The sequence below is a fragment of the Camelus bactrianus genome, chromosome 19 (assembly GCF_048773025.1).
Source record: "Camelus bactrianus isolate YW-2024 breed Bactrian camel chromosome 19, ASM4877302v1, whole genome shotgun sequence".
NCBI classification, from domain to species: Eukaryota; Metazoa; Chordata; class Mammalia; order Artiodactyla; family Camelidae; genus Camelus; species Camelus bactrianus.
Genome location: NC_133557.1, coordinates 11,373,704 through 11,394,353, shown reverse-complemented (window position 1 = coordinate 11,394,353; position 20,650 = coordinate 11,373,704). Strand labels below are relative to the sequence as shown.

General features: G+C 38.0%; 1 protein-coding gene across 6 annotated transcripts in view; it reads left to right on the top strand.

Annotated features, from left to right (window-relative positions):
• CDK5RAP1 (CDK5RAP1 mitochondrial tRNA methylthiotransferase) overlaps window positions 1-20,650 on the top strand; it is a 47,318-nt gene that overhangs the window by 6,630 nt on the left and 20,038 nt on the right. For all 6 annotated transcript variants that reach the window (XR_012500602.1, XR_012500601.1, XM_074347141.1 and 3 more), the window contains exons 6-13: window positions 1,230-1,440; window positions 2,880-3,000; window positions 6,436-6,666; window positions 7,686-7,783; window positions 8,497-8,552; window positions 9,671-9,801; window positions 12,080-12,229; window positions 17,228-17,368. Coding sequence is in view for 4 of the 6 variants with exons in the window: in XM_074347141.1 (XP_074203242.1) it covers window positions 1,230-1,440; window positions 2,880-3,000; window positions 6,436-6,666; window positions 7,686-7,783; window positions 8,497-8,552; window positions 9,671-9,801; window positions 12,080-12,229; window positions 17,228-17,368 (1,139 nt within the window). In the remaining 2 variants the exon portion in view is untranslated. The remainder of the gene's footprint in view (window positions 1-1,229; window positions 1,441-2,879; window positions 3,001-6,435; window positions 6,667-7,685; window positions 7,784-8,496; window positions 8,553-9,670; window positions 9,802-12,079; window positions 12,230-17,227; window positions 17,369-20,650) is intronic.

Genomic DNA, 20,650 nt, shown 5'->3' with positions numbered 1-20,650 from the left:
TGGTAATTTGCAGATTTTGTGAGTTTTGAGACTTGAACTCCATGTAGCTTTATATGCTAGAGTTTCCCTTAGAGGCTGGATTCCCAGTGGTGAAGAAATCATACATCCCATTCAACTCTTGTACTTCATGTCAGAGGCTGTAGGATTAAATGAAATAAAGTTCATAAAGGGCTTTTCTTAGTGCCTTGAAAGTAATAGGTACAAACCAATTAAATAACAACTCCCCATTCCTCCTTCACTTCAGTCCCTGGAAGCCACTATTCTGCTCTCTGCCTCTATGAATTTTAGGTACTACTCTAGGTACTTCATGTAAATGAAGTCACGCAGTATTTTTGTGGCTTTTTTCACTTAGCACAATGTCCTCAAGGTTCATCCAGGTTGTAGCGTGTGTCAGAATTGCCTTCCTTCTTAAGGCTGAATAATACTCCACTGTATTTATATACCACATCTATTGATAAGACACTTGACTTGCTTCTGCTTTTTGGCTATTGTGAATGATGCTGCTATAAGCATAGTTGCCCAACCAAGAATAGTTCTTAAACAAATGTTTTTAAAGGGTGTTTGTAATAAAATGGTCTTTTAAGTTCTATAGTCTTACTAATAGCAATGTTTTTTTGGTTATGAAAGAGATCAGCATAGATGGTTAACTCATTTCTTGTAGGTTTTAGTAAGTATTAATGGGCAACAAGAGGGGTATAGGGCATAAGTCTATTGTATATAAGTTTTATTTATTTTTAAAAAAACTAATTTTGTTTTTTTATAGGGGGGAGGTAATTAGGTTTTTTTCTTAAATGGAGGTACTAGGGATTGAACCCAGGACCTCCTATGTGCTAAGCATGTGCTCTACTACTGAGCTATACTTCCCTCCCCCCAAGTTTTATTTTAAATAATAAGTCCCTGATGCAAAATAGTTTTCATTTGTAGCACCAAGTGATTTTCAATTGAAAAAAGAGGTGGCTACATAAGTTTTTGGATGGTGGTTTAGTTTTTTTCCAGGCACTTAATTGAATTGCTCTAGAGCCCTTTTCTCATGGTTTTCTTGTATAGGAAGATACAGGTTCCAGAGCTATAAAAGTGTTGGGCAGATTTGAGGGATGATGCTAAACTCTTGGAGAAATTTTTGTGCTCTAGTCTCTGATCCACCTGGGGACGATGTGTCCTTGAGAAGAAGCCATGAGACGAGATGAATTTGGAAACAGATGCTTAGCTTGTTTCCTTTTCCCTCCCAGGCTGCATGGCTGAGAGATTAAAGGAAGAGATTCTCAACAGGGAGAAGATGGTGGATATTTTGGCTGGTCCAGATGCCTATCGGGACCTTCCTCGGCTGCTTGCTGTTGCCAAATCAGGCCAGCAAGCTGCCAACGTGCTGCTGTCTCTGGATGAGACCTATGCCGATGTCATGCCAGTCCAGATGAGCCCCAGTGCCACTTCTGCCTTTGTGTGAGTCCCTGACCAAGAGACAGGGAGTCAGCTTCTCCTTCTCACTTTTAAAGTAACATGTTAACTTTATTACATTGAGAAAAATTAATGCACATAGGAAAAAGTACAAAAGACAAAAAATGATGTAGTAAGACTCTTCTTATACCTGTCGTCTTCAGTCTCCAAGACTACCTCTCAGAGGCAGCCATGTTAGTAATTTCTTGCCTGATCCTTTCAGAAGTATTTTTTGCATTTGCATTCATCTACATAATGTGGAATCTTTCTTACCCTCCTTTCTACACTCTTATTTTTTCACTCAAGAAAGTATCTTGGGCTTTCCTGATCTTTTTTTTCTTCTTCCCCTGATCTTCTAATTTAAAAAAAAAAGATCTGGTGACAAAGTAGTTCATATTTGTTGAAGAATATGTGGAGAGATAGAAAAACATAAAGAAGAGAGTAAGAATTACCTATACTCCTACCTCCTAAGATAAACACTGTTATCATTTTGATGTATATCATTCTGTCCTTTCTTCTGCATGTGTGTGTATTTATAAAAATTGCCTCTTGGTGTATTGGTTTTACAGCCTTCTTTTATTTAAAATGATGGACATTTGTTATGTCATTAGACTTCCTGTAACAGAGATTGGCAAATAGACTTACAACCTTCTTTTATAAATAAAGTTTTATTGAAATACAGCCATGTCCACTTGTTTACAAATTATCTATGGCTCCTTTTGCCACTACAGTATCTGAATCAGAATTGAGTAGTTGTGAGGAGCATAAGTCTCTACTATGTGGTCTGCAAAGCCTCAAATATTTACTATCTGGTTTTTTGCAGAAAAAGTTCGCCAGCCTCTCATTTTAATGGCTATCTAATACTCTGTTGTTGGAATGCTTAATAAAAGTTAATAGCTAACATTTAATAGTTCTTCAGTGAACATCTTTGATACATACCTATCTATAATTATTTCCTTAAGATAAATTGAGGTTTTCATATACAGGATGCAAATAAAAGAGGGTGGTATAATTTAGATGCTTATGATTTGGGCCAGAAATGAGTAAGAAATGCAGAACCTTGTGTTTTAAATCCAAGGTCTCCACTCCTTATATGTGGTTTTAATACTATTTTTTCTGGTCTGGATTTTAAAAGTTCAAAATTGTATAAATATAAATAGTAGAAAGTCCAGGTGTCGTACATCTGCACCCCATTCCTTCACCTCAGGTTAACCATTATATCTACCATGTAGTCTGGTTTATATCCTGTGATTATCAGATAATAGTTTTTAACAATAAAAAATGTCTGCTTTATTGTTTTGTAGATCTTTAGATTGGTCCAATGTGAGCATGTTGCCAAGAGAATTCAGAGCCAAAGGATAATGCCAAGGGAGCTGTGACCTGCTCCTTGGGTTGGACCAAGTCATCCTACTCCTGTTACTAAGTTCTGGTGCTTTCCTCCCCAGGTCTATCATGAGAGGCTGTGACAACATGTGCAGCTACTGCATTGTACCTTTCACACGTGGCCGGGAGAGGAGTCGGCCTGTTGCCTCTATATTAGAGGAAGTGAGGAAGCTTTCTGAGCAGGTGAAAAATTCTCCAGGCTTTCTTACTGTGAGCATGTTTGTGGGAGGATGAGGACAACTTTTCTAGTCTTGCAGTCTGTGCTCTCTCTAAGCTATACAAGTTTAGAAAAATATCTGGCCAGAAAGAAATACCTAGGTATACCTCTTTGGTTTGCTGCCCACAAATTATAGGCAGATCCACTGAGATGTTTGCTTAGGAGGCAGCACAGTAGAATGGAGAGAGCATGAGTTTAGAATTAGATGATTGTGAGTCCTGGTTCCACCATTCTCTGGCTTGTTGCCCTGGCACAGGTCATTTAACTATCTTTTTTTTTCTTTTTTAACATTTTTTATTGATTTATAATCATTTTACAATGTTGTGTCAAATTTTTTTTTTTAATTGAAGTATAGTCAGTTTACAATGTTGTGTCAATTTCTGGTGTACAGCATAATGTTTCAGTCATACATATACATACATATTCCTTTTCATATTCTTTTTTGTTATAGGTTACTACAAGATATTGAATATAGTTTCCTGTGCTATACAGAAAGAACTTGTTATTTATGTATTTCTTATATAGTAGTTAATATTTGCAAATCTCAAACTCTCAGTTTGTCCCTTCCCACCCCCTTAACAAACCATAAGTTTGTTTTCTATGTCTGTGAGTCTGTATATGTTTTGTAAATAAGTTCATTTGTGTCTTTTTTTTTTTTTTTTTTTGACTGTCTTCTTCAAAACACTGTTTCCTGATCTGTGAAAAGAGGGTAAAATAATACCTTCTTTGCTGGGTTATTGGAAGGATTGTTATTGGAAGGATATACTAATTTAAATATTTTTAAACTACCCTGACACATAGTAAGTTTTCAGAGAATGATTTATCAGTTTGTGTATTCTAGGGTATTCCCAAATCTTTTGTTCATTTTATCACTGAGCCAGCTCACTAGTTGAGGGACAGAGGATTGGTCAGGATAGTGAGTCAGATCAGAGGCCAAAAGGAAGATACTGTCTGCCTTCCTCCTGTTGGGATCTGGTTCCTCAGTCTTTGAGGGGTTCTCTCTCTAACCCTAGACCCTAGTCTTCCAGCCCTGCAGAAGAGAACAGTAGGTGGGTTGTTGATAAAGTATTGTAAATTACAGCATGGCTTTTTACCCTTGAGTAATTATACATCCGTGAAAAATAAGGATATTTTCAATACCATTAATTCTAACAAGATTAACAAAAATTGCTAAATATCATCTCATCCTAATCCACCCATATTCACATTTTCCCAATTGTTCATTTTTTGCATTTGGTCGTTATGTCTTTTTATATGTGCGTGTATTTTACTTAGTTTTATACACTGCTTAAAAAAATATTTTTTTTTGTTTTGGAATAACTTTAAATTTACAGAAATGTTGCAAAGATGAAGTTACCTCTAATGTTAACATCTTAACATTGGTACATTTGTCAAAACTGAAAGATTAACGTTGGTACATTACTAGTAAGTAACTTTAGAGTTTATTCTGATTTTTGCCAGCTTCCCCACTGATGTCTTCTTTCTTTTTCAGAATCCAGTCCAGGATCCACATGCACTTAGTATGTTTTAAATTAACATTATGTCACAACTTATAAAAATAAATAGTCTTTATGAAGGCTAGAGTTAAGACAGTTAAATGCATTGCATGATCCTGGAGTGGATTCTGATCAGGGAGAAAAAAAGTTATAAAAAATGTTGTGATCTCACTGCCTAAGCAGTTTTGTATCCTCTCTATAATTGAGCATTTTCTCATGTCGTTAGCAGTGTTTAGCTTTATTTTTGTAGTTGTGGGGCCTTCTGTGGTATAGATGCACTGGAATTACTTGTAGGACAGCAGCTTTAAAATTTCTTTCAGTTCTTCCCCTGGTAAAATAGTGCTGTGTATATCTTTATGCATTAATTTTTGTCAGTCTTAATGGTTATATCCATAAGATAATTCCTAGACATGCCATTACTGAATAAAGACTAAAAAAAGTTATAATAAAGGACGTAGTGTGGACAGTTAGTAAGAATTTAATTTGTCGAATGTGGACTGGATAATAGTATTGTATCAGTATTTCTGATTTTGACAATTGCCCTGTGACTGTGTAAGAGAATGTTCTTATTTTTAGGAAATACATGCTAAAATATTTAGAGGTGAAAGAGTCTAATGCTTGTAACTTAGAAGTCTCAGAAAAATGTGTGCTTGCGTATGTGTGTGTAGAGAGAGAGCGTGTATATATGGTTGTGTGAATGTGAATGATAAACAAATGGGGCACAATGTTAACAGTCATTGAATCTGGGCAGAGAATATATGGGAGTTTTTTGTACCATTGTAGTTTTTCTGTAAGTTTGAAATTATGTCAAAGTAAAGTTACAAAAGATAGTCTTTATAGCAATCATTATTCTTTCTTTCTGAAATTTTATAATGCAAAATTTCAGATACAGACAAGTTGAAAGTCTAGTCCAATAAAGATGATTATTAACATTTTGTCATATGTTCTTTGTCTGCCTATCGCTATAGCTATATACATATATTTTTTTCTGAATCATCTGAAAGTAAGTGGTAGACATCAGGTCACTTAACCCTGTATACTTTAGTATGCATCTTCTCAGAATAAAGAGTTTTCCCCTCATAACCATAATATCATTATCACATGTAGAAAATTTAACAGTTAACTAATATCTAATATGTAACCCATCTTCAACTTTATAATTATCCAAAAACATCTTATTGCTGTTCTATTTTCAGAACAAGATCCAATCAAGATTTGTGTAGTTCCATTTGATTGTTATATTTCTTCAGTCTGTCTTAATCTAAAACAGTCCTTTCACTTTATTGTTGTTTGCTTTAAATGATGCATTAAACATGTCTGGATTTGTCTGATTGCTTCCTCATATTGTCATTTAAAATATTCCCCTGAATTCTGGTAACCTGAAACTTAGGTGTAAAAGCCTGTTTTGATTTAAGCTAAATATTTTTGGGAAGAATACTACCAGGTGATGATTATGTAACATTCAACTGACAGAATCGTGTCATAATTTGATTTGTGCTGTTATAAATTAACCATTATTATTGTTTTCTGAGGGGGAGGTAATTAGATTTCTTCATTGATTTCCGCTTCGAGGAGGTACCGGGGATTGAACCCGGGACCTCTTGGATGCTGAGCATGCGCTCTACCACTTGAGCTGTATCTTTCCCCCTAACCATTATTATTGAACATTGGATTTGCATCCAGGTGTTTTGCTATTCTAAAAAATACTTTGCAAATTTTTATATAAAGTTTTATCCTGAAGTTCAGTTCTTTAGACAAAATGCTCAAATATGAAATGATTGGGTTAATGACAGAACACATTTATGATGGCTCTTGGTAGGTTTAGCTAGTTTTAATTAGTGATTTGGCATGAAGATTCTAGACAACTTTTCAATTGTTTTCGATATACTTTTTTTCCTTTTTCAGGGCCTGAAAGAAGTGACACTCCTTGGTCAGAATGTTAATAGTTTTCGGGACACTTCAGAGGTCCAGTTCAACAATGCAGTGTCCACCAACCTCAGCCGTGGCTTTTCCAGCAACTATAAAACCAAGCAAGGGGGCCTTCGTTTTGCTCACCTTCTAGATCAGGTCTCCAGAATAGATCCTGAAATGAGGATCCGTTTTACCTCTCCCCACCCCAAGGATTTTCCTGATGAGGTGTGTATTGACAGTTTACTGTGTCAAACTGATATCAGTATCCGTAAGCATGCCAAAAGTTGGACCCAGTAGGAGTCAGCAGAGGCCTCTGCCCTCAGAGGATCAGGGGATCCTATGATATATTGCTGTATTGCCCTCTTGAATCTACTGGTCCTTTGGAAAGATTTAGAGTCCACCAAGTTGGGGGCAGGTATAGGACTGATATTAATGGGAGGTTAAGACCGCACGAGGTTAAGACCATACAAGGTTGTGTGGGAAGGACAGGTAGGGAGGTAATGTGATGCAATGGAAAACAGTCCAGACTTTGGCCTCAGACAGAGCTGAATTCAATCCTGGCTTTTCCACTGCTTTATTAGTAGGGGTGACCTTTTCAGCTAATCTTCTTTTGTAAAGTGGTTAGTAATCACCTCTTGCTTTGGGTTACTGGGAAATAGATATAATATGTGGAAGGTACTCAGCAAAGTGATTGGTATGGAGGATGTAGCTCACATGTGAAATTTTTTAGGGGAGGTTTTTTTGTTTTGGTAAAATGTCTGTCTTTTTGGCCCCACCCCTACTTTTCTCCCTCTGGATTATTTGTCTTCTTATTGAGTTGTGAAAGTTCTTTATATATTCTTGATACAAATCATTTGTCAATGTATTTTTTCAAGTATTTTCTCCTAGTTTCAGTTTCTTGGTGGGTGTCTTTTAAAGTGGCTAATTAGTTTGTTAAGCTAGATGAAACAAATGCCATTTTTCCTTTCTTGTCTGTGTCAGCACTACCCCTAAAAAGCCCCATAGCTCTCACCTCTGCTTACTTTCTTCTCTCTGAAAGCAGAGATGCCATGAGGTGAAGCGTCTGGGACAGACATTACATGGCTTTTGCAAAAGTAAAGAATTGGATAATTTGTGTGTTTGGTTTAAACAGCTTCTTAACTCTTGAAAATTAACCTCGGTGGAGAAACAGTGGGGATGATTTTCCTTTCTGCAAGATTCTTTGGTGATACTTTGATGATTTTTAATGTGTTCTGTTTGTTCAGGTTCTGCAGCTGATTCATGAGAGAGACAACATCTGTAAACAGATCCACCTACCAGCCCAGAGTGGAAGCAGCCGTGTATTGGAGGCTATGCGGAGGGGGTCAGACTTGCTTGGGGAGGGGCATCTCACACCTTTCCTTGTTTCCTTAAGGACCCAGCAGTGCCTAAGAACCTAGCATAGTATGTGGCACATAGTAGCGGCTCAGTAAATATTTATTCTATGAGTAAACCCATGGATATTGTAACTTGCTTTTGTTCACTCTATAAATATAGACTAAGGACTGGATCACTCATTTCGTTTGTTTAGCATGTTTTTTATTATGTACCTACTGTGTGACACACTGAGATTTTAATCCTTAAGCTTTTAACATTTATCAAGTTTTTTAGATCTTGGAATTTAAATGTAGCTCTCTGCACTCCTTTACTTTGGGAATAATCAGTATGCAGAGATAAGACTGAAAGGAAAATGTGACAAATGCAAGCTGTATGGAACTGGTGACTTGCCTTGTTTTCCACATTTGGCAAAGAGTTTTAGAGATCTTAAATGTTTAATCTGTCTTCATTTCTTAGTTAAATAAAAAGGGCTATTTAAAATAATTTATATTCTTGAATTAAGAATTTATAAGCTCTGGATTAGGTTACAGTACAGGATTTGGATTAAAAGGGCTCTTTTGGATACTTTAACCTAGTCCTGTACTGTCTTATGTGAATGAGAAGTGATTACATGTGGTAATTCATAGTGTTACCTTTATATAGCATTCATTTAAAGAAGGTTGATTCATTTAAGCTTGTTCTTTTTGTTCTTTATTGTAGATACTCAAGAGAAGCTTATGTGGAATTAGTTCATCATATCAGAGAGTCTATTCCAGGTACATTTAAGAAACATATTTTGTTGAGCCTGTTACTCTACCAGGGACCACAGTCTTCTTGGTCAGATACAGGCAGCACTGTGGAGTGCATCGTGTCACCTTTTACACTTCTTTTGCTCCTCTGCATTTTTCTCTTTCTCTTTATTCCTTTCTGATTTCTTAATGTCTTGGTCTTGGTAGAAATACTCAGAGGTGTGGATTAGCTTGTGTTCTCAAGGCTAAAGAGGTTCCTTTTCTATAGTTTTTGTGTTTATGAGCATATGGAAGAGACCTTGATTCTTCTTGTTAACTGGCAAAGGCATGGTCTCAATTAGTTCTAGTTTGGTTTTATGATTTTATTTTATGGTGGTACTGGTGACTGAACCTAGGACCTGGTGCATGCTAAGCACACGTTCTACCACTGAGCTGTACGCTCCCCCCAGTTCTGATTTGGGGGCAATTGATATTTTTAAAAATGTGTACTTAGAGGTAATTTCCTTTCCTATTATCATAACCTTTACTCCCTTTTCTCTTTTCCCTTCCTCCTAATAAAATTACTCTGTAGTCTTTTAGTTTAGATTTGTTGGCGGGGTCTACTTTTTTTTTTTTTTAAATGAATTTGTGATTATTGTAACTTGCATTGTGCACAGATACTTTCATGTGGATGGGGCAGGGTAGTGCTTGGGCTGCGGATTCCTCATCTATTACATGGAGTTAATAGTACTCACCTCCTTGGATTGTTGGGATAATTAAATAAAGTGTGTTAGAACAATTGTATTTAACTTCAAAAGTATATGTTTGTATGAGGTACTATAAGGTCTTCACCAGTAAAAACAGGACATAGTTGAAAAAAATGGGCTCCAACTATGTCCCTAAATCCAACATGTGAAGTGAAAAGTACCTTTTCTGGTGCTGAGGGGAATGTAGACTGAGAAGCCGGGCTCTGGCATGAGAACACTGTACATGAGCAGGCCTTTCCCCTCTTGTCCTATAATGACTTCTCTTTCACTTGCACATGGGTTGAGCAGCTCCAGGGGGGGCCTTACAGTTTCTGTCCCTCCTTCTGGGACCCACAAGTGCCAAAGGCCTCTGTTGAAGGTAAGCAGCAGTGACATGCTGTCCTTTGTTGTGCGTGACAGGTGTGAGCCTCAGCAGTGATTTCATTGCTGGCTTTTGTGGTGAGACGGAGGAAGATCACTTCCAGACCGTGTCTTTGCTTCAGGAAGTTCAGTACAACATGGGCTTCCTCTTTGCCTACAGCATGAGACAGGTGAGCCCTGGGATGGGGAGGAGCTACTTCTGTGCTGAGACTGGCATCATTCCTGAGCAGTTTCTGGTTGATTGCGGATTATTGGGAAGAAAAGAAAGCAGCAGCAAGGCGTCCTTGAGAAACCACAAGGGTCTTACCATTCATTTCTGTATTGTTTCTAATAAACCTGTCTACTTTTTTATACAATTTAGCAATTTGAGATGAAAAACAATTACTTGTGCCAATATTCCTCCTCAGTAGAAATTATGTTTAGGTTTTTTAGAGTTTGAATGTGGAAGGAGGGACACTGTTCTCTTTACAAGAAACCTGAAATCATTTATTAACATGTAGAACTTCTTTTTTGGCCTGCAGGTCTGCTTTGTTTTATAGAGGCCCCTCGTTGCCCTCCTCAGCTGTTTTTAATTTCCGGTTTTCTAGGCCAAGTGAACCCACTGATGTCCACTTTAGAGTTTCTCCTGTAACAGATTCCCAGGAAGACAAAGCAGAAGGGGATGAGGAAGGAGAGGGAGAGTAATGCATGTTTCCTTCAGAGATGGGGTAGTCCTGGGTGTCTGCCATTTTCTTGATGGTAGGGATGAATTTATATGGGTCACTTCTCATCCCCAGTCACCTCAGGAGCAGCTTGCCCTGTGTTTGGGCTGGAGGCTGAGGGACCTCTGTGGCCAGGGGACTCAGGAAAGCTGTCTGATGAATGATTGAACCATGACTGTCACTCAGCTGCCATCAACCAAGCAAATTCATGTCTTTTAAAGCCTACTGCCTGGTGTTCTGTAGGCAGTATAAGTGGGCTGATGTGTATATTTATGTCTCTTACAGAATTGTTTCAGGGAGAAAGCATCAGAGGAGCTGTTGTGTTCCAATTTGCTTCTTTTGCATGGTCATTACAAACATGCAAGAGATACTCCTTTTAATGCTAGAGTTGGGAAATGAGTTTTCAGCATGTGATGGAAACATATCCTATGGGCATTGAATATGATGTTTACTTTGGGATCTAATTCCTAGGTTAGGATTAAGATTATAGAGGCTTAGTCAAGTAGTGTAGTGGATGAGAACAAGCACTCAAATTGTGCCTCTCCCAGCTTACTATGTGATCTTGCTTTCTTCATCTGTGGAAGGGAATGACATTAGTACCAACCTTCATCAGGTTATTTTGAGGATTAAATAAGATAATATATATAAAGTACTTAAAATAGTGCTTTGTAATAGGTAAGTATGCAATAGAGGTAAGTTGTTGTTGTTAATAATAAGACGGAATAGTGTAAACCCTGTAAGAGAATCCCATTCTTCATTCTCTTCTGGATTTGGTATTTCCCTTAAAGGCAGATTGATTTGAATGTCCAGACTTTGGTGTATAGACTTTCCACTTTTGTCTAGCTTGGTGGTTCTCCGACTGTATATATTATGAGCTCATGTACATAAAGTTATATACACACATTTATATATATAAACGTGTGTGTGTATATATATTTATATATATTAACATGTATATACTCTGTGATTTTGGATGATTTAAAAGCTTTTCAAGGATAAATATCTTTTTTTTTTTTAACTAGGTAATACATGGTTATGGTATAAAATTCAAAATGTCAAAAGAGTATGTAGGGCAAAGTAGTTACTCTTTTTTCTTCCTAGGTTGCCCAGTTTTTCAGTTCCTTCCCTGAAGGCAGGTGCTCTTAGCAACTACTTCTGTAATCTTCCAGAGATATTTCATGTGTTTATAAATATGTTTATTTGTATTCTTTCTACACCAACATTATTATACATGTTGATCTGTATTTTGCTTATTTCTGTTAAGAGTATATTTTGGAGAGCAGTAATATCAGTAGATATAGAGCTATCTCATTCTTTTTCATAGCTGTGTTAATATTCCATCATGTGAATAAACCCTAATTTGTTTTACTGGTTACCTACTGATAAACATTTACTCTGCTTTGTATCTTGCGTCTTTATAAACAGGTGCTGAGTAACCTGGTGTATGATTTATTTAGTATATGTGTCCTATAGAAATACCAAGAACAGTTTTGAGTCTATAATTTTCATGTGCTAAATTTAAAATTTAATCCTTGCAAAAACATGACTCTACTGCATAGTTATCTTTTTCTCTTAGAAGGCTCCAGAGCTAGAGAACCCCTGTAGTGTGGCTTGAGTTCCTGTACATGTGTCTGTAACTTGCAAATCAGATAAGCATGTTCCTCTCTGTGCCTCAAGAATGGATTCTACAAGTTCTTGGTGACCTCCATCTCTCTCTCTCTCTCTCTTTTTTTTTTTTTTTAAATAGAAGACACGGGCATATCACAGACTGAAGGATGATATCCCGGAAGAGGTCAAGTTAAGGCGTTTGGAAGAACTTATCACTGTCTTCCGAGAAGAAGCAACAAAAGCCAACAAGGCTTTTGTGGGTTGTACCCAGCTGGTGCTGGTGGAGGGGGTGAGGCCATATGTATACATATATTTGTTTGTTTGTTTGTTTAGAGCATAGTGTGTCTCCTTTATTTAGATCTTTGATTTCTTTTAGCAGTTTTTGAATTTTTCAGCATAGACTCCTGTATGTGTTTTGTTAGATTTACACCCAAGTGTTTTATTCTGTTTTGTTTTTAGCTATTGTAGTTGCTGTTGTATTTTTAATTTTGAGTATCCATGTGTTCACTGTTACTGTATAGAAAGAATTGATTTTTGTAAGTTTATCTTGTATCCTGTGATCAATAGTTCTAGGAATATTTTGGGTAGATTCCTTGGGATTTTCTTTGTAAGTTATCATCACGTCATCTGTTTTTTCTTCTGGATGTTCCAGGGTTCCTTCTTTTATTGTTTCCTTTTTGCTTTGAGAACTTCCTTTAGACACTCTGGCAGCAGATTCTCTTTGTTTTCCTTCACCTTACAATGTCTTGATTTCTTCTTTGTTCCTGAAGCATATTTTTGTATTTAGTGGAAGAATTAGGGAAAAGTATTTCTACTCTGTCTTTCTGGAGGCAGTATCATATGTATATTTTTAGAACCAACTTTATTGTCCATTTTCAGTCCTTTTAAAAATCACACTTACTTAGAAATGTACTGCGCTTCAGGAAGTTTGTGGTTCTCTAGACTTCTGTGGTCAAGCCTGGGACCCTTGCCATCATTTAGAGCACTAAACACATAGGATAAGGGATGAGTTTGGGAACCTGACCTTCTGTAAAGCTGCATGCCTCAGCCACTGGAGTGGAGGGGAAAGAGGGAGAGACGGGGCTCTTCCTGTGACCCCTCACAAGTTGTGGTTTGAGAAAGAAGAGTCCTGCTCCATGACTTAGGATATGGCAGCATCAAAATCACTATTTCCTTGGTATTTGTGTTTCTTAGGGCTCTGGTTGTGAATAACAGTGGGAAATTTGTTCAAACCATTCAGCCTGAGCCAAAGAGAATTCTGTTTTGTATAAAACTTCAGGAGAGTCTTGTGGAGCCCGAGGGCAGGAATACTGCCAGGTGTCTGGAAGGGACTATACCCAGTCTGGGAAGCCCTGAGGCTCAGACTTTCTTCTCTCTTCCTCAGACCAGCTTTTCCTGATTCTTCATTTGTACGGCAGAGTACAGAAGCCCTGTAGTTTATGTGTCATGTTAGAGTTTCAGCTATTCATAGACCAAAGTTGTGTCTCTCAGCTCTAATTCAAATTTCCAGAAGAGGAAACCTGATCAACACAGCTTGGGGTAGGAATCTTCCTGTGTTCTGCTCCAGCAGGTACTAATGCTGAGCTGGTGAAATACCTCAAAGGTGTTTGTCTCACTAAATGTTTTGTTATTTAGAGTGTCAGCTGTGATTCTGCAGGTCTGTACGTGAATATGTCTATTAGTAATCCACATTTTATCTAGTAGGAATTAGTTTTGTTGTATTCCCAGCTCTCTTCATACAGAGTCTATTGCAGAATAGTGTACATGTCTTTTGACTGAATGGATAAGTACTCAAAGGTTAGTAATCTTTGCCCATGACTTCATCAGTCCCACAGAGAGCCCATGGTAATTGAATGAACCTTTTGATTTTGTTTTTTTAATGCATCCAGCATAAGCCAGTACTCACTTGGGGTTAGAGAATAAATGGATTTTTCAAGGCCAGCAGTTGAAATCTTTACTTTTTCTTAGAAGAAGCTTTCTTTCCTCTGGTCATGGCCAGTTAAAAAACACTGGGCTGCAGTATTCATAGTGGCAGAGAAGATGATGATGATAAGTCACATACACTGAGCATTTACTGTCTGCCAGGAACTATGTACTTATGGTCATCAGCACATTGAATCCCAGCAGTCCTTGGAGGGAATGCTGTTATTAGCCCTTTTTTGTAGATAGAGAAAGGAGATTCAGAGAAGTAGAATAACTTCCCCAAGGTCACACAGCTAGTGTAGCAAAGCCAGAATTTGACCCAGGTCTGTCTCATTCTGGAGTCTGTAAGCACCCCACCTTTTTTTTTTTTTCAAATTATGGAGAATCTAATAAAAAGATGTCGATATAGAGAGAATAGTATATGAATGCCCACATACCCATCAGTATACTCAACGGTCTTCAGTACAGTGTTGATTGTGGCTAATCTTGTTTAATCTCTACTGCTCCTGCTGAGTAGTTTTGAAGCAATTACAAGATACCATATTATTTTGTCAGTAAATATTTCAGTATATATCTTTAAAAGATAAGGATTCTTTTTTAAAAAAAACAGACATGCTATTATCATATTGGAAATAATTGACAATAGTTTTTTTTTTAAACTTCTTTCAGTTTATTCAAAATAAAAATACACATAGAACTATGAAAATGTAGGTTTCCTGTTTCCACCACATAAGGTGATGCTTCTGTTTAAAAGACTTGTTAATTGTTTTCCAAGTTTTTAAAGCTTATCTTAATCCCTCAATAAAGTGTACCTACATTTGCTTGGTGCTTGTTTCTCAAAGGAGCTCTCAGATGGGATGCTTGCTATATCTTGCACTTCCTCTCCTGAGGCAGTATGAGTTGGATCAGGACCATGATGGAATTCTCTGTGCAGTTTTCCAGAATGTAAGTCCAATATGAACTGTTTGAGTTTTCCAGGAATTTTGTTGGTCTTGGAGAGACCTGGGGAACACAGACACTAGTGGCAGACACATTGGGAAATATTCAACTGTGTGAACACCCCTGGCTGACATATTGGATCATTAGCCGACAAGTTTCTTAATATTACTAAATATCTAGTCAGTGTTCTACTTTCCCTGCTGGTCTTACAAATGTTCTTTTACAGTTGGTTTATTCAAATCATGAAATCTGAACACTCTTTTAAAAAATTTGTTGTAGAACAATCACAGACTAATGGAAAAGTTGCAGTATAGTACAAAGAACTTTTTTCTTTGAATCATTTGAGAATAAGTTGCTCACCTGATGCCCCCAGTTCCCCAAATACTGTACTGTATATCTTGTGCAAACAGGGACATTCTCTTTTGTAACTAGTGCAACCATCAGAATCAGAAAATTAATCTCCCTAGATTACTACCATCCAATCCTTAGACCCCATTTAAGTTTCTCCACTTGTCTCAGAACTGTCCTTTATAGGAAAAGGATCTGGTTCAGTATCACATGTTGCATTAGTTGTCATTTTATCACTGTTTTTTTAGAAATTTGGTGTACCTTGGCGTGGCTTTCTTTGTGTTTTGTTTGGGATCTGTTGAGGCTACTTAGTTTGTAGGTTTATTATTTTCCGAATTTGGAAATTTTTCATTTATTCTTCAGATATTTTTTTCTGTACTCCTCCTGCTTCTTGCCCCCCATCTCCACTGTTTCTCCTCTCCTCCAATCACCTATATGTCCAGCTGCTTACACTAATACTGTTCATTTTTTTTCCTATCTTTTTTTATATCTGTGCTTCATTTTGAATAGTTTCTATTTTTCTGTCTTCAGATTCATTCTCTTCTTTGGCAGTGTCTAATCTGCTTATTACCTATTGAATTAAAAATTTTAGGTATTTTTCATCTCTAAGATACATTTGGTTTTTTTTAAAAATCTACTTCTCTCCTGTGTTCTTGTTTTCTTTTGAAAGTTAGTTTTGTATTTAAACTTAATTATAATAGCTGTTTAATATATTTGTGATAATTCTGTCATTACTATCATTTCTAGGTCTGTTTTTATTGACTGACTTTTCTCTTGATTATGAGTCACATTTTTCTGTTTCTGGGCATGATTTTTGACTGGGATGTTGGACATTGTGATGTTTATTTTTGAGTGTCTGGGTTTTGCATTGGTCTTTGTTCTGATAGGTAGTTATGTTGCTTGCAGTTTAGTTTGATCCTTTCAGGTCTTGTTTTTAAGCTTTGTCAGAAAAGTTTTTTTATTCTAGGGATAGTTTAGCCTCAGTACTAAGGTGTGGCTCTTCTGGAGTTGCTACTGCATGTCCCAAGGAATCAGTGAGGACTATTTGGTGGTAGGTGAGATGGTTCCTAGCCCTGTGTGAGCTCTGGGAGCTGATCAGCTGATACTTCCCAGGTTCTTTCTTTGTGTGACTTCATGGTGTTTCACTCCACACAAGGATATGTTATTTTTTCAGCAAAGATTCAAGGGACCCCTACACACATTTCTGTAGCTCTTTTTCTGCTTAGCTCCCTCCTCTCTAGAACTTGCTCCACAATTTCTAGCTGTTTCAGACTCCTTGGACTTTGATCCATCTTTCCTCAATCCAGAGAGAACTACCATGCTCTGCCTTGAGAGTTCCTTCCCTGTGTTGCATTCTCTGGTCTAGCATGTGTCTTCTGGCAGAATGCAGGTGTGATTGGAGGGCCCATCTCACTTGTTTTCCCCCTCTTGAGGCTCATAGTTTTGCACAATCTGTTTTCCAGTACCTGAAAATAGGTGCTTCATATATTTTGTTCAGTTTTTGGTTATGTAAGGCCTGAGGATAAATTTGGTTTTTGTCACTTCCTCATAGCTGGAAGAGAAAGACCTGTGTATATTCTGGAAGGTAGTACCATTATACTGGTTTTATTATTCTGGCCCCATCTTATGCTTGTTGTGATAGAGACTCTGGCTTTGAGTCTACCTATTCATTGGGACAAAAAACTCAGGCCAGACAATGCTGGAACATTCCTGAGCGATTACTTTGAGACTGTGTAAAATGGGAATCAGTTTGCCAAGTATATCACTCATATGTCTTTGGCATCAGGCCTTTTGGAGGTCCATGGCTGTGGAAGGTAATTCTGTAATGATACTCATTGATTGAGTCATTTGTTAATATATTGTCAGCAAGCTTTATTGAGTTTCTGTTGTGTGCTGTGTATTGGTTGCCCTTGTTGGTGAAATAGCAGTAAAGCATTTAGTCTACAGTGATTCCTTTGATAAGGAATGCTCTATGGATCAGACCTATGGAGATCTGAGACATAGAAGACATAATTTCTATCCTCTAAGAACTGATGACTGTGACAGAGTCATAAACTCTCCTCTGTTCTTTCCACAGCTCAGTAAACGCTCTGCTACTGACCTGTGCGGCCGGAATGATGGAAACCTTAAGGTGATCTTTCCTGATGCAGAGATGGAGGATGTCACTAACTCTGGGCTCAGGGTCCGAGCTCAGCCTGGGGATTATGTGCTGGTGAAGGTAGGTGTCCTTTCGTGCTTTTGACTTGCACTGTGAAATGGGTGTTGGGTTGAATAATTTGGGGGAATGAAATTTTTCCTGGAGAAATTCTTTAGTAAAAATGTTTCTCAACCTGAGCTATGGAAGAGCACCTTGGATTAAATTTTAGACTGCTCCTGTCTAAGGCCGTCTTGTGTTTCTTCTCTTCTCTCCTGCCCTGAAAGGGTTCTTTCTGGGAATTTGGTGAGGTTGGAATACATTGGGGCAAGTAGTTTTCTGCTGCAGAGAGGCCAGGAAGTGTAAGTGATTTTAAGTGAGTTGTTGGTTCTTTCTGTCAGAGATCAGTATGCTTTTGAAGGTCTCTGATGCCCTTGACTTACATGTGCTCCAGTTTCCTGCATCCCTGCCCTGGACTAGCAGGTCCAGCTGAATGGCTGTCAGATTTTCCCCTTTTTCCTTTCCCCATTTCACTGGGGATATTCCTCCTTTCTTCCCTCCTTCCTGTGTTTCTTCCTTCTTCCTTTTCTTCTCACACTGCCACAGGTCTGCTATTTGCCATCTTCTTTTTTCCCTCATGTCCACTTTGCCCTGGAACCAGAGGCTGGCAGTACATGTACTGATGAGGTAGGCAGGATCAAGACTGCTTTTCCAACACTGAGCTCTGAGGCATCTGCAAAAGAGAGAGGTGGCGAGAGGGTGATTCTTCTGCTGCTGATGTTGTTCAGTATTATGTCCTCCCCCCTGTTCCTTAGTGCCTCACCCTCTGTGCTGCTTTCTGTCCTTGCTCTTACTGTCTTCTCTATCTTGAGTCATAGGAGCCATGGTTCATGGCATGCAGCTGAGTGATGCTGATTTCCCTGGCGTGTAACTTCTGTGGATTTGCTGGGAAATTTTGCCACCACTCAGAAATTTTCTGTTCTTTCCATCTGACCAAAACAATCAATTTGCAAGTTGGGGGCTTTAAGATTCCACTCATTCTGACCTTGTCCTGACTGGGGATTGTCTTACTTTGAGCATTACCTAGGGATTTCCTAAGTGGGGTAGTTCTTACTTGGCAGCAATGTGAATGATCTGGGTGCAATCTGTCATAGGCTTTTCAGTCTTCTCTCTCTTTCTCTTTTTCTCTTTCTTTCTTTCTTTGACACTGTCTTGTTTTATGAATGTTTGCTTGTTTGATTTTCAATTGCTTTCCCATACCTCTTCGATTCTCTTTCTATTATAGATAAGGGTAGCTAGAAAAGAAGGATGAGGTTGGAGGCTTGGGTTGTAGTGTTAGTATGATATTCTTTTGTGAAATGGAAAAATTCCATTTGTCAAGAAAGATAGGTTACTTGGGACCCTTTTTTTGTTGTTGTTGTTCCCAAGTGACATAAACTCCACAAATTTTAGTGGATTTAGTGGAAGGATCAAAATGAAGGAGAAGCTGTGAAACCAGCAGTCTGTTGGCTCTTTCTGTCTCTCATGTCTGCTATTCTCATCTTTCTCCACATAGAGTCTCTGGACTGTGCTAATACCATTTCCCCATAAATCTCACTTTCTTGTCTCCTTTTCTTCGGTGGTGCCTATTTGGCTAACCTCCAACCCTGGTGAAAGTGATTATCTGCTTACTCTGCATCTGCACCCAAGCAGCTGAACATTGCTGGGGAAGAGCACACAGTTAATCTGTATTACGTATATTAGGTCAGACGATGGTGTTTGAAAACTTAAAATACAGTGGCTTAAATAAGGTAGGACTTCTCTTTCTCGTAAAAATCCAGATGTGGAAGGTCTAGGACTATTGATTGTGATGGTTCCATGATCATCAGGGGTCTAGGCTCCTTCTGTCTTTTGCTTTGCTTTGTGTGGCCTCCATTCTCTAGGTCACCTCATGATTCAAGATGGCTATTCCAGCAATCATGTCCATATCCTAGCTAGCAGGAAGGAGGAAGAAGAAAGTGGAAAGGCATGCTCTCTTCCTTTCAGGACACTTCACAGAAGTTGCACACACTATTTCTGCCATAGTAACACACCACCAGGCTACAAAGAAGCTAAGAAGTGTGGTCTTCATTCTGAATGACAATGTGCCTAGTTAAAAATTGCCAGTTCTGTTACTAAGGAAGAAGAGAAACTGTTGGGACACAAGTAATGGTCTCTTCCACATAAGCCAACTGCACTCATTTCACATTCATGACTGTAAAACTCAAATGAGCACTCACTATGGCCCTGAAATGTTGATCTTACTGTATTTCCCTAGTAGGTTGACTTTTCCACTCTCACTCTCCCTAAATCTTCACTCACTTATCTAAATCGTAGTCTCAGCTGATGTCTTTGCCTCATATTTCATAGAGAAAATAGATACAGTCAGGTGAAATCTCATTGTCTCATTTTCACCAGCTCGCACCTCTGCCTCTCCATGCCATCTGTTCACATGGGACTGAGTAGGAAGCATCTGCGTCTTCTGCCATGCTGCTCTTTGTGCTTTTTTGCTTTTATCCCTTCACAGCCTCTCCAGATTTGCATTTATGTCCTTTCTCTCTTGCATTCTAAACTTAATGTGGCCAAAATAGAATGAATTCTTTCCAGTTTACTGCAATTTTCTTCTTTTAAAGCCTTCGCATCTCAGTAAATGGCACCACTCAGTTGTTCAAACCAAAAATATAGGAATCATCCTAGATACTCCCCATCGACAGTCCACCTGTTCAGCTCTACCTGTGGAATGTCTCTTGGACCTTTCCTTCTCTAAGCCATCATTTCTTGATTGGGCAATTACAGTAGCCTCTTCCTTGGTTTTCTGTTTCTGTATTTTAAAAATGAATTACTTTATTGAAGCATATCATAAATGTTGTAAATTGCTCACATTATAAGTGTATTACTTGATGAATCTCACAGTCACCCAGCCCACCTAACTACCACCTTAATTAAAAAAAATTTTTTTCAGAACCTCAGAAACCCCTCTCATGTTCCTACCAGTTACTCTTCTTCCCTACATCCTAATCTCTAGTACCATAGTTTAATTTTGCTTGTTCTTGATTGTTATAAAATTGAATCATACAGTGTAGATTTTTGATACATGGATATTGTGCAATTTATCCATGATTATATTTATCTGTATTATAAGACTGTGCCACAGTTTATGTATTGTTCTATTGAGGGCCATTTTGGTTGCTTCCAGTTTGGAGCTATTATGAATAGAATTGCTATGATTATGCCTATGCATGTGTTTTAATGCACATGTATATTAATTTCTGTTGGGTATATGGCTTGGAATTGCTGGGTAATAGGGTGTATATAATAGAAATAGCCAAAATGATTGTACCATTTTAT